The sequence below is a fragment of the Periplaneta americana genome, chromosome 6, assembly GCF_040183065.1.
Source record: "Periplaneta americana isolate PAMFEO1 chromosome 6, P.americana_PAMFEO1_priV1, whole genome shotgun sequence".
In the NCBI taxonomy this organism is placed as follows: domain Eukaryota; kingdom Metazoa; phylum Arthropoda; class Insecta; order Blattodea; family Blattidae; genus Periplaneta; species Periplaneta americana.
In genome coordinates this window covers 14,739,541-14,754,592 of record NC_091122.1, presented here as the reverse complement: position 1 = coordinate 14,754,592, position 15,052 = coordinate 14,739,541, and the positions used below count along the sequence as shown (strand labels likewise).

Below are 15,052 nucleotides of genomic sequence, written 5' to 3'. Positions count from 1 at the left end.
CTCCCAACTAACACTCTATATGCATTTCTGGATTCGCCCATATGTGCTACATGCCCTGCCCATCTCAAACGTCTGGATTTAATGTTCCTAATTATGTCAGGTGAAGAATACAATGCTTGCAGTTCTGTGTTGTGTAACGTTCTCTATTCTCCTGTAACTTCATCCCTCTTAGCCCCAAATATTTTCCTAAGCACCTTATTCTCAAACACCCTTAACCTATGTAATGTAGGTCTAGTAAAAGGTAAAGGTATCCCGTCACATGCCATGAAGGCAATTCGGGTGCATGGAGGTAGAGCCCCAGGCTTTCCATGACCTCGGCACTAGAGTGAGGTGGTGTGGTCGGCACCACGCTCTGACCGCCTTTACCCCCCCCCCCCCGGAAAGACCCGGTATTCAATTTTATAAGAGGCTGAGTGAACCTCGGGGCCGTTCTGAAAGTTTGGCAACAAGAAAAATCCTGTTACCACCTGGGATCGAACCCCGGACCTTCCAGTCCGTAGTAACAAGTAATATTAAGAAATTTTGATAAATGATTTTTTTTGTCATTTCTTAAATCGATTTGTAGTTTAAATTACGAGTATTGTGAACCTATTAATTACTAAATTAAAGAATCGGCTGAAAGCAATGGAGAATTGCGTTAACAAAGTACAATGTGTTTAACTGGCCTGTAATGAAAAATTGAATAACGTGAAGTAGTGTGGTGTAGACATGTAGCCAGATATCATTCCATTGGGGTGCTTTCCAGTCACTTCATAAAATAAATAATTTCTATGTAGAACTGCTTTTCATGTCCTACCGGCTTATAATATCATTGTTGCTTTTATGGCTGTTCATCTGCATAATTTCATATTAGGCTATGGCCCATATCGTTACATTGAAGAAAGCCACAAGTCCACCGTTGTGGAATAACGGTTAGCATGCCTGAAACGAGCGGGAACGAGTTCAAATCTCTGTTGGAACAAATTACCTGGTTGAGATTTTTTCGAGATTTTTCTCTCAACCCATTAAGAGCAAATGCTGGGTAACTTTCGGCGCTGTACCCTGGACTCATTTCGCTGGCATTATCACTTTAATTTCATTCAGACGCTAGATAACGATAATAGTTGATAGAATGTCGTAAAACAAACTAAAAATCGCACAATAGAGAAATGCGACACTTAAATCCAGCCCCGTATTTAGGTAGGCCTAATGCTACGTCAATGGGCCCGGAAAATTTTGTGTCTCCCACCAACTAACTTATGCAAATCTTACACATTTGTCAGTCAAACTGTTAAAAAATAATAATACTGGCATGTAGGCCTAGCAAGAATTTAACATACGCTATTATCTATAGCAGACATCTGCGAAGTATGAAAATATCGAACAGTTATTTTGAGCTCGATTTTTTTCTTTTCTCATAATTTTGCAGCTCCTACAAATATGGGCCTGCCTAAATCATATACATGAGAAAACGTGCTAGCTTGTAATATATAAATAATTTTTTACACTACCAACCTCCAAAGTATGCCATTTTTAATACTTTTTAGTACCCAAAGTGCGTGCAAAATAGTAACATTGCGGAACTAGTTCATAATGTTATATTTTATTGCATGAATCTATATTTAGGGAAGATTATTTCTTATTCTATTTTTTGTACTACAGCATTACAAAACAACGAATACAAAATATCAAATTTGGAATGTTGGGTAGTTTGATATGATGGTCTATGTCAGAAAGATGTTCCTATGACAACATGGCTTTAATTTACAGAAAGTCGTTATATTGGAAACCAGAGACGTAACACAAAGAACCGAATCCAAAAACTTCAGCCTTATGAACCACTACAGTTATCCGACCGAGGCGAGTGGATACGCTGCAGGAATGTGAACCTTCACGATGATACAAGAACACAAGGGCTCGGAGATAGCTAGCCCTACAGTATAGTCTGGTGTAGGTTACACCGCGTGTGTCCACTTTGTTATGATTTAGGATAAAGATATTAATAAACTTATTCACGAACAAGCTCGGCGTGTTGTTTACGATGTTAATGTTACGTTTTACTTAACGACGCAGAGGTTATATCAGCGTCGCCGGATGTGCCGGAATTTTGTCTCGCAGGAGTTCTTTTACATACCAATAAATCTACTGACATGAGCCGGTCGCATGTAAGCACACTTAAATGCCATCGACCTGGCCCGGGATCGAACCCGCAACCTTGGGCATAGAAAGCCAACGCTATACCAACTCGCCAACCAGGTCGACTGTTGTTTGCGGTGTTATTAAGATCTGTAATCAAGAAAAGAAAGAAAGTCTGAAGATATTTAGTCCTCCAATACATGCGTGATTATTTTTGTTACTTGTTACTTGAGTAGGCACGTGAAAGACACTTGCTATCTAACATGAAACGGCATGTGTGTGTGTGTGTGTGTGTGTGTGTCTGTACATGAGAGCCAGTTCTTTAAGGCGCTCCTCCCCTGTGTTGTTCTAAGGTAGACCTACGTTTTCTTAATGATGAAAATTATCTTTCAGAAGTACAAGGAGAGTTGCCATTATTGTAAACAGGTTATGTATTACTGGAAGTAAGTCACTGTTGTAATGTTGCATTGCTTCAACAGCGTTTCGTTTTTTTTTTTTTTTTTTTTTCTAAGGGACTCTGGGTACGGGTTACCCCCAAATCCCTCCCCTGGCTGCGCCAGTGGTTTATATACGTATTCTTGGTACTCTCTCATACCGCCTCGCTAATTTTATTATCTCATTAATGAAACACGATAATTGAGTTTATATATTCTTTGATGCGCTCTCAAATATTTTAAATCTGTCTCGATTTCCATCAAGATTTTCAGGCGAGAAGCCAGATTCTTCCCCGTCCCCAGTCAGTACTAAGTTTGCGTCAAGTTCGCCTCCTTGATCTTGAGGTAGCGTGCTGGACTCCTAAACAAGGTGGCCCGGGTTCGATTCCCGATCGTAAAGTCAGGGGGATTTAATTCGGACCTCTCTTCACTGGGACTGGTTGTCCATTGTCCCAGTGTGTGTGGTGTCTCGCAGTGGCCCTCGGGTACCCTGACCCAGTAAACGGGGGAGTCCTGCAGTGTGTGCGTGTGTTCAGTAGAGTTGTGGGTCTAGACACAATAAGCCTCAGGCTGCGGTGCCGAAATTAGTAAAAAAAAAAAAAAAAAAAAAAAAGCTTGCTCAGAGTTTGTTAATCAATTAATCACAATAGTCTGTTGGTAGCTGCTGGTGGTGCTTTTTCTTTGCGAAATGTGATTGAAAGTTCATTGTTAAAGTTTTGATAGTATGGCATTGTTATTAATATTGTATATGTGCGATAATTTTGTGGAAAATTCAATAATTTTTTTTAAACCAATGGCGGGTGCTTGACAGAGTCGTTGCCTAGGGTGCGCCATAGGAAGCTGGTCTACATTACACCCGCGATGAGATGATTGTGGAGATTTGTTGGGACGCCACAGTGGAACCGGAGCTTCCTGGAGAAACCCCCGTGTTACCTTGATAACGGGCTTGCCCAACACAAGTTACAAATTAGATTTGATCTAGGTTCGAACGTCGTCGAACAGTGCTGCAGTTGCGAAAATCGCGGATTGTGATCAATGTTGCCAATTTAGCGGTTTTCCCGCTAGATCTGGCGTTTCTCAAGGTTAGTTTAGCGGGTAAAAAATGTGATCGGGGGTAAACATGTATGAAATTTGTATTACAGATATAGGGATTTAGCGGGTTTCTTAACACTCACACCGGTAAATAATCTCATTTGACATTGATAATATAGCAATTTAGCTGTTTCTATACTGTATCATAAGAATCGAGTTGGTAACACTGATTGTGAGTATGAGACGGGAGATGTTTGAAGTAATATAACGGAAGGTATTGTAGTTGAAGTTATCCACATTATCTGAATCTGAAACTTGTTAATGAAATGTCAGTAACCAGACATATGTGTCAATGATGGGTGAATTAACTGGTGAGCAAGACGAATGGAATATACCTTGCTCAGATGATGAGAATTACAACGCACAGGGAAAGGTAGGTTAGGGTTGACAAAGTTTATTTCTGCAGTCATAGTAATAAATAATGATGCTCCCTAGTCTGTAACTGCGGTGTTCATACAAGGTCGAATAGTTTTTTTGCAGCACAAATAATCTTGAAATCACTTAGAACCTATAAAATGAAAGAGGGCACATCATTTTCTAAAATTCAGTGGGTGTCCGAACAGATCTCATGTCTGTGCAGTGACCTAACTTTTAACACAGACATGTACACAAGCACTTTACTCAACTGAATATTATTTGCAGGATTTCTGGGAACCTTCAGCCGAAGACATAGTTTCTCTGTACGAGTTGATTGACAAGGAAGGAGTGCTGGAGCTGGAGTGGCAGTGTCCTGGACGCCGCGTACCTTCACCTGCTCAGGATGAGTTTTACCAGGAGGACGAGGAATCCATGGAGTCCAAGTAAGAGTTGCACCACTCAGTCGTGCCTCTTCGAAACCAGGATGTGATTCCCAGCAGATCTTACAGAATAGGTTTTTGTATGGGGGTGTCCTAGGTTTGAGCATTAAAGTCGTCTGTTTTAAAGTATTTTGTTCGTTTTCCTCAGTTAGTGAAGGAATTGCTCTTACATGCCCCTTAAGGGGAGAGGATGGTATTTTTGATGAAAAATTACTAAATTAAAAAATATATATATATTCTTTAAAATACCCTGTGATGTGTTGATCGCCATTTTTAAACTTCCTGCATTATGGATTTTTAAATCACTCGCCCACTTTTATTGTTGTTTCCGGTAAATTAAATTTTCAATTTTTTTTTCTTTAAAATACTCTTTGATATGTGTGGAATGCATTGCATAACATTTTGTGGGTATTTGTGCCCTTATCGGATGTTGAGACGTCATTTTTAAACTTCCTGCGCTATGAATTTTTAAATCACACGCCCCCGTTTATCGGTTTCCAGTAACTTCATTTTTTTTTTTGCTACATTGCCAGACAAAATGGATATAATTTCTTAACTATTAAAGATACATGCATGAAATTTAGAACACACATTCTTTAGACTATTAGGAAACTTTTCTCTGTAACAGAATTTTGTTAATTGATATCATTTTAAAAATACGTCCGTTTGTTTGCAAGAAAGGAAATCAGAAAATTGTTACCAAATTTTATTTGTTCATTTTACAAACGTAGGGACTAATATCAAAATTCTGTTTCAGACAGTTTGTAGAACATACTTTTGCAAATACATTGCAAAAACTGTTTGAATCTATCTTTAAAAACGGTTCAGATATATCGGTTTTAGTACAATCCTGCATTGGGTATATTTTTTCAAATTTGGGCCCCGAAATATTTTTTGTTTTCAAAATATTTTTATTTGGTTGAGTTGCCACAGCTATGAGCTCTCTACATACAAAAAATTAATAATTTACACCAAATAGGAAAAAACTTTTAAAAAATATCATCCTCTCCCCTTAACCTTGCTTAGGTGAGTTTCTTGAACTCTATACTGTAATCCATTTATCCAAAAATGCATAAATTGCAAAAACTGTTATTTATGATCAAACTTTTGACACTTGGCACTTAAAATGGGCACGCTTCCATACAGGGGCAGTGGCATTTCCTATAAGGTTAGAGCCCAGTTTAGGTGTGTGTGTGTATTAATCGAAAATTAGGGGCTAGAAAATATTGAGAATAGGACGCATGTTTATATGACATTTTCTTCGATTAATACACACACACCTAAACTGGGCTCTAATCTTAGAGAAAATGCCTCTGCCCCTGTACGGAAGCGCGCCCGCAGGGTTAATCTTTCAACAATAAGATGATCTTCTCCACTACCCTCTGCTGCTTGATTTAGCCCGAGGGCCTGAAGGCTTTGACAAAATCCGTAACGAAAAGTAGAAATAATTCTATTAACTAATAAGTTTTTTTCTCTCAGCAAAACGTTTTTCCATCAATACTAATTTCAATGACTCATTTATCAGCTTATTCTGTGTAATATAAAAAAATCACTAAAAAATTGCCTGCCATTTCTTAAAGTGGAGCACCATTATAATTATATTTTCGACATCAAATAAAAACTCCTTAATTTTTCACTAAAATTATTATAAAATATGATAAAACTTTTAAAACTTCAAAGTGGCTTATACATCTTAAATACACTATACAGCTGTTTTAAAGTGGTTATGCTTCGTCGTCAGCAGTCTCAATAATGCTTTGGTCTTGTATCATCTGGATCACTGTCTTCTATGGGTGAGGAGTATATGGATATGGTGATAGGAGGTAGAGGGGATGCCTTTACGTTGTTTATTGTGATGTATATCAATTGAAGTCCAATTGTGTATTACTTAAATGTATCTTTTGGAACCTCTTTATTACCAAACTCTCAGTTCTGCTCTAACTGAAAAAACGACAGAATGCAACTTTCAGCAACATTTGTGCATCAAATAATTTGGCTTCACTATAATAAAATTTATTTTACATCATTAACTTCCATCTGATACAGTACCACCAAAATTTATATAGCCTACCGGTATTATTACGATGTACCGAAGTACATATGATATTTCCGTGCAGAAATTGTGTGTCGTCATATGATGAAGGATGAGTGGAACAGAGAAAAATTCTCTCCGGCATCGGGATTTGAACCCGGGTTTACAGCTCTACGTGCTGACACTCTATCCACTAAGCCACACCGGATTCCCATCCCGATGTTGGATCGAATATTTCAGTTTAAGTTCCACCTCTTGGGTTCCCTCTAGTAGCTACCCTCATGCACTGCGTCATAGATGTATGACAGTGGTACAATGTCCACACATGTGCAGAGTTGCACTCGTTATGAGTGACTGAGTGGCCGGGATCTGATGGAATAAGCGGCGTCTTAAATCTCTAAGTGATAATTTTTTGCATATCATATATTATTACGATGTACCGAAGTACATATGATATTTCCATGCAGAAATTCTGCATCATATTATGAAGGATGAGTGGAATGGAGAAAACTTCTCTCCGGCACTGGGATTTGAACCCAGGTTTTCAGCTCTATATGCTGACGCTCTATCCACTAAGCCACACCGGATTCCCATTCCAACGTCGGATCGAATCCTCTCAGTTTTAAGTTCCACCTCTTGGGTTCCCTCTAGTGGCCTACCCTCATGTATTGCGTCATAGATGTATGACAGTGGCACAATGTCACATGTGAAGAAGTGCACTCGTTATGAGTGACTAAGTGGCCGGGATCCAACGGAATAAGCGCTGTCTTAAATCACTAAGTGATTATTTTTTGCATATCGTATATTATTACGATGTACCGAAGTACATATGATATTTCCATGTGTCATCATATGATGAAGGATGAGTGGAACGAAGAAAAATTCTCTCCGGCACTGGGATTTGAACCCAGGTTTTCAGCTCTACATGCTGACACTCTATCCACTGAGCCACACCGGATTCCCATCCCACTGTCGGATCGAATCCTCTCAAGACTGTGCTTATTCCGTCGGATCCCAGCCACTTAGTCACTTGTAATGAGTGCACCTCTGCACATGTATGGACATTGTACCATTGCCATATATATATGACGCAGTGCATGAGGGTAGGCCACTAGAGGGAACCCAAGAGGTGGAACTTAAACTGAAAGGATTCGATCTGACATTGGGATGGAAATCCAGTGTGGCTTAGTGGATAGAGTGTCAGCACGTAGAGCTGAAAACCAGGGTTCAAATCTCGCTGCCAGAGAGAATTTTTCTCCGTTTCACTCATCCTTCACCGAAATTTGTGTTGCATAAAGCATTTCCTATCCTTGCAGTTCCTATCTTCATTTTGCTCTTAATCATCTCTGTGAACAGAGGAGTTCTAATGTCAGTGTTATGCTTTGCATTTCAGGCCAGAAGAGAAATCAGATTTCGACTTCATGGATGAGATGTCATCACCAAAGTTTACTCCGAGGAGAACGGGTGAAGGGGGTCCGAAGGGAAGCGCCAAAAAGAAAACGACGAGTTTGGATGGAATACTTTCTAACATACGCAGACACCGCAAACTCGAGGAAATGGAGAAACAGGCATCAGAAAGTGCTACTAATCCGTGAATTCGTAAACTAGGAGTAATTCTTGAGTTGCTTTACATTAATGTGATATTTTGCAGACACAGCATTAAGTGTATTTACATCCTGCATAATTCATTTCGAGGATAGTTTTCTCGGGGTAGTCCATTTCCTTTGCCATCATTTTACTATTAACCATCTTATCCGGCTGCACTATAGTTCAGGAAGTGGCATAGTTGAATTCAATCCAGATCACTAAGTGTCTAATTACTTGACAGTCATAAAATGTTTGCTGTGAGTATGAGAGCGTATTATTCATGAATTTAAAAATTCATGTCTATTACGAACAAAAGAGTACAGGTGAAATTTCTGTTCTGTATGCATTAAAAAAGCAGGAGTATCAGGGATTTTGTAGCTTCCATCACCTTCCCATTTCCATTCGCCACCGCTCTCGATCTAGAGCATCTTCCTCTTTCAGTTCTTTGGCAGGAGTGGCTTCTCTGAGTTCTAGTACTACAATCTCCTTGGTCTTCCAACTAGCAACCATTGAAACATTCTTTTAGACCACCGTTGTTGATCCATCCTCATAGGTGTTCAAACCAATTCATTTCTCCTTTTCACTTCTGTTTACGAAGTCTCCTCTGCTTTCATTCGTATCCTTGTTTCTTCACTCTGAATTCTTTGTAGTTTTCGCTTCTTAAGCAGTCCATCTCTAAAGCTAAGAGTCTTCTTTTGCATTCTGCATTCAGAGTCGATACTTCGCTATTGTAATAAAGGACAGTCTCAACCATTGCCTTGTCTTTGTGTATATTAATCTTTCTAAATATGTTTTCTTTCCACCATACAGTATGGGTTCAAAGTTTCCAGAATCCTTCTTGTCTGTTCAATATGTGTTTTAACATCTGCAGATCCAATTTATCCGTATGTTTAATGAATTATTCCTCTGCAATGAAGATTTCATATTTGGTGTCCAAATTAATAAGAAAACTAGCATTATTTTTTTATTGTGTGGGATTTTCTGGAAGTGACTATAGAGAAGGTTTAAATGTTATTTTAATATCCAAGATATACAGTAGAGTCTCGATTATCTGGATTATATGGGCCAAGAGCAATCCGAATAAGGAAAAATCTGGATAATACGGAGGATGAGAGCGCTATGTGGTTTCTTATCCTGTAATCTTAAAGGGATAAAGGTTGGACTCAGTAATGTAGAAAGACGTTAACGGTACTCATATGATAATATTGCAAAACAGGCAACATATTTGCAACCAAGACCTCTTCAAGTGATATCTCTATCCAGTGCTTTTGCTTCAGTAAAGTCTCATTTTACAAACCTATGGATCAACAATTGGCTCTGTTCTGACAAAGGAAAAATTTTACAGTCCGTACAAAAGAAACCAAATGACCTGGAAATAAACAAAAACTTGCCCAGAAATGTTCAAACTTATTAACAAGAGCCAGAACAGGTCACATTGTCGCACAATTGTACCTACACCAATTTCACCTTTCTGATAATCCTACTTGTCTGTGGTGTAATAATCATGATGAAGATCTGGAACACATTCTTCTATACTGTCCATCCATAAACCACAAAAGAAGTAAATTAAAATCATCAGTACCAGTTGCAGAAGACACAGCCCTGCAGTATATATTGACTACACTCCAACTCTGGCCACTAGCAACAGGCATCTATAATGAACACCGATCAAAATACCCCTCATTTCTCACGAAAAACAAAAACTGAACAGAATACAGTGGACTATAGTGGACTTTATGTTGTCAGCAAACAGCTGGATACATTAAGAAGATTGATTGATTGATGATTGATATGTACATAATAAACGAGTTTTTATTCATAATACAGTAATTGACTTCAAAAAACTTTGTTATTGTTCAATACTATAAATAGCTACATATACTACTGTAATAAAAAAAAATACGGATGACATGGAAGGCCAGATAATCGAAGTCTGGATAATCGGGACTCTACTGTAATTTTGAAAATATTCTGCTATGGTGAACTGAGGGGAAATGTGAGCACTTGTAATGGAGAAGGATTAGCCATTACATCTAATAAAAGTGGCACAAGTGTTATACATAAGTACATATTTAAGTAAGAGGATTAGGTAATATTCTAGAACATAACACAAGCAATAAGACAAAGGTATCCAGTATCACGTGCTCTGTTTAATTTATATGTAGACCAACTCACAAAAGTATAACAGATGCCATTAAAGAGTAACTTCTTTTATCTAACACCACCTAATAAAAGCTCTTGTTATATTGATATTTAGGTGTAAAGGTATGCTTTATATTCGTGTTATTGTTGCTAGGAACAACCAGTGGATACAAGTTTAGTGAGTAAAAATACAACTATGGAAAAAAAAAACATACACAGTGTTCCTGAAATGATAAAGACAGTCACAGATGAAACCATAGCAACTATTGAACATTGTTTCATGATATTTATTTTATAATATTCAGTATGAAAATATCATGATAGCCTATTTACCTGTTATAATAATTTATTAAGAGGTGTTAGATAAAACTGTATATTACAATTGTGTGTAAATACATATGGAAGTTAACACACGAGGTTTATCAGGCATATTATATTGAAAGCTAAACACTTCCCCTCATGGATGAAATCTATATTCACTCACTGGTATAATAAATAGCTATTATTTTACAAACACGACCAAACACACTTTTATTTCCAGATATTCATATTATGTTCTCAAACTCCGAAAATCCTCTATATAGTATTCCTTTCTGTTTAAACGAAGTTACATATTCTTATACGTGAGATCTTCAATAACTTAATAAGGAAGTTTTATTGAACTGGTAAATAAATAAAAAATATTAGAAGTAGCAGTGGAACCAAATGGTTCATGTAAATATTGATGTATGTTTGTTTTTGTTCTGAGATTTAACATGCATTTTTTTCTTTTTTATTTTGGTGTGTTGAAATATTACAGGGGCAATAAATATTTAACTGTTATAAAAGTTTATGTATAAAGTGTATACTTTTAAAAGTCTTTATTTTGTGATTATTTTTAAATAGGTTTATCCTTTCCTTACTGCTGTTAACTTATTGCGAGCTATTCAATAGTTTTGGCAAAGAAATTAAACCTCTGGCTTGACAAGAACTGTCATCCTGTTTCTGTAAACTTTGCATTGTTCGGGAATTGGCCACCTTTCAAATCCTTCAATGTGGAGTAAAGATGGAAGCCAGTGGTTTCAAATCAGGGCTGTATATTGGTTAACTCCAGAATTGCCAGTCAAGGTCGGCAATTTTAACATAGTATATCAGACTGAGGTCGACATTGTCTTTAACAAGAATGACGTATTCTGGGACACTTGTGATAAATTGCAGATTTGAGTTGATGTAAGATCTCATAATAATGGAAGCATTTATCATTGATTTTTCAGAAAATTTTATGGAAGCCCTTGTGCATCCCAGAAAATATTCACCATGGTTTTTTCCGCAGATTGAATTATCTTGAATTGTTTTTTTGATTGCAGACTTTCGATGTTTCCATTCCTTGGATATCTCCTTTGCTTCTGGAATGTAATGGTAAACTCAACACTCACACTCATCACAACATGATGCAGAAAGGCAATCACATCATTTTGGATCAAGGCTACAACTCGTATACTTAGTGTGGATATCAGGAGTGAGTTATTGTGAACCATGTATGATATTTCAATAGGTCGTAGATGACTGAATGATAATTAATAGTCCACCGACATATTCAATACATTGCCAACACCTCATACTTTAATCTTCCTATCTTCTTTGATTAGTCCATCCTCAACATATTATTATTATTATTATTATTATTTGCTTCCCCTAATGTCTTACTATTTGTAATTTGTCAAACTATATCATAGGTAGAGCCGGACGAGAAGTTATGGCACCAGTGCGAGGGACGCATTTTAGTTCGTTTGCTTGGACTCGCCCTCACACTCAACTGGAGGGGTGTTGGGTTAGTTGGTTGCTAGCATTCCGAGTGTTCAGATCGTTCTGCTACTACCGCTATTGCTAATACTGAAAACATTGTCTAAGGCGTGAAATCATAGAGTAGTTCATAGTCAAGGACATGAAATAGCATGTCAGAAGGGATTGTAAATGCCACTGGTATTTCAAAGCGAACCTTGGCAAGAATCAAGAAAGGGAAAAATATTGAGGCAGGAACAGCAGATTCTTTCTCCAGTCCGGAAAAATCACAGCAGAAGAAGAAGATTGTTGCAGCTGTAGACAGTTTTGATGAGGAAGTCCTAAGAAGACTCATCTGTAATTTCTACGCTACGCATAAGCAGAGGCCGACTCTGCAATCGCTTCTTCCAAGAATGGATATCAGTGTATGAAAGTGAGCACGTGATGGACAGTATTTTGGGGAACATTTCCATAAACTTAGGGACATCTGATTGCAGCACAGATCAGTCATCTGATTCGGACGGAGAATAAGAATGTAAAGATGGAATAGCGGGTGTAATTATATTATGTACCTTCGGAATCTTGAGTAGGAAAGTGGTGATACTAAGGTAAGACGAATGTTTTTAGAAAGAGATGAAACGGATATGTCTGCCACTCTGAGCTTGAGAACCGTAACCCAAACAACCCCCACTCCTCTAGTTTAATTTGTATACATCAGACGGACTTAAAATCATTAGGCCTAATTGCTTATTCTTCTGTAGCTCATATAGGAATTGTTATTGGTGGATTAATAACTTTAAATTATTGGGGATTTTGTGGGTCATATATTTTAATAATTGCTCATGGTTTATGTTCTTCTGCTGGCCGGCAATTTAAAACTTCGCGCAGGTTGCTGCCATAACTTCTCGTCTCAGCTCTATGTATGTTATCGAAAAAAGATTTATAAGCAGAGTTTGCTATTATCTGTGGTTTCGCAGGTTTCAGAATGTATCCTTTGTGGATATAAGGATTGCTGTAGTTCTGAAATGTTGGAAATGTTAAATTCCAGGTCACGGTGAAAAACCTACAGGTTGAATTCTGATGTATTCATTTGGTACACTTCCTGCCCTCTGTTCTTCACTTCATCTCAAAAGCTGTGATACGAACAGTATCTCATTTGTTTTATGCTCCAAATTTTTTAATTTTGTATTTGTACTGTTGGTAGAATAAGCTTATGGTAAGTATTATTTTTTCTTTCAAAAATATTTTTTATGGTAGTACGTTGTGCAAGGAGTGTTGATTTTTCATCTCGGCAAGAAACAGTTTCTTCTTTTATGTGAGTCAGCCTGGGACACACAGTTGGTAGAGTGTTGGCCTTCTGTGCCCGAGGTTGTGGGTTCAATTCCAGCCCAGGTCGATAGCATTTAAGTGTGCTTAAATGCGTCAGGCTTACGTCCGTAGATTTATTGGCATATAAAAGAATTCTGTGGGACAAAATTCCGGCACACTGACGACATTGATATAATCTCGGAAGTTGCGAACATTGCTAAATGAAACAGCTTCTTTTATGTGCTGTAAATCCAAGGCTAAACTCCTGAGTTACTCCCTCCTACTTCACTTATACACTTCAAGTGTGTACAGCTGTCTCAGTCAAACTAACATAACTTTAGTGACATCACGAAAGTTTCACTCTAGTGTACATTCGCACTATGCTCTGCATATACGAATCTGTGACAGGTTAGGTTAGGCTTTTGTTATGCCTTGCATATATGCTGGGCAACGGCTGATGGTGTTTTATTTCGTGATGTCAGTAATAATGTAATGGCGGATTTTCACTTATCACTTAGAAAACCACTGCCCTGAGTAGGTTTTTACTCATTAACTTCGGATATAATAGTAGCCTTTGGCAACCATCCATGGAAGAAAACTAAAATTAATATATGAGTAACACGAACACAAGAATGGATTCTAGACCTTTTTGAGCATGATGCTCAGAAGAGCCTGCTGAAAACTGGCGAATTAAGTTCTAAGGTAGAAAGCAGTATTTATCCACGTGTAAAAGTGAGCTTAGTCTTTTCTTACAGCAAAGAATGTATTGTGATGAACTTGTGATTTGGGACTTCAGGTCACAAAAAATATGCAAGATACATTGCCCAAGAAATAATTATGTGTTAACGTATATTCAGATCTTGTAAAAGCATTTTTTTGTTATATATATATATATATATATATGTCTGCTAAAATAAATACAATTTTATATATACTCCCTTGCTACTGATTTTCGTGTGAAATAGTGCGTTCATTTGATTGATAGGTCTACACATGCAACGAAAAATATCACCATCGTCAGTAAATACTGATACAAGACTTCTTGGAATGGTCTTACGGTTTTATATAATTTATTATTATATAAGTTCAGTCTTTAATTACCATATTTTAAACTATCTTTTCGAGTGACAAACAAGGGGAACAGTACATTTGTAAAAAAGATAGAAAAATGCATGAAAAACTCAAAATTCTTCTTCTACGACTAATATAGTAATTAAATACCGGTACTTCAGCTGCAAAATCTTGGACGCAGTTATTAATAATTTATTCTAAAAACCCACAATAATGCTAATGTGACCGTATTTTGTTTACAAAGAGAATGCGTATTGTGATCATCATATGTTTATTATTATTATTATTACATTCAAAGTAATTACGTGATAAAGTACAGTAAATCGGATACCTCCTTATACATTATATTACCCGTATCCTGGTACATAGAGAAATCTATCGTTACTACTGCTGCCACAAAGAAGCTCACTCATTATGGCACCACTAGTAACACCTGTAGATCGACTGTTATTCATTCTGAAATGCAACTGTGCATATCTCTATCATTAAATAGTTAAATGTGCGATAGAGCTAATTAAGATATACTTCCATGAATGGGAACAAACATGATGAAAAATTGGAATCTACAATTAAAAGAAAAATAAACACTTTCCATTTTTTAATCGATGGTTAATATGTCGGCTACCCTTCAATGAGCTACAGAGATACTATAAATCAGTGAATAAAGGAAAATATTTTCCTGGCAAAAATTAGTATTTAATCGTATATCAAAT

The 15,052-nt window shown here is 37.2% G+C and overlaps 1 protein-coding gene and 1 non-coding gene across 2 annotated transcripts; one reads left to right on the top strand and one right to left on the bottom strand.

Annotated features, from left to right (window-relative positions):
* Positions 1-3,801: 3,801 nt before the first annotated feature.
* Pa1 (PTIP associated 1) lies at positions 3,802-11,058 on the top strand. The gene is made up of 3 exons (XM_069827540.1): positions 3,802-4,014; positions 4,284-4,441; positions 7,864-11,058. The coding sequence occupies exons 1-3, from the start codon at positions 3,934-3,936 to the stop codon at positions 8,063-8,065; spliced, it is 441 nt and encodes a 146-aa protein (XP_069683641.1). The 5' UTR covers positions 3,802-3,933; the 3' UTR covers positions 8,066-11,058.
* On the bottom strand, positions 6,986-7,057 carry TRNAY-AUA (transfer RNA tyrosine (anticodon AUA)). The gene has a single exon. It is a non-coding gene; the product is annotated as a tRNA-Tyr (tRNA).
* Positions 11,059-15,052: the final 3,994 nt, after the last annotated feature.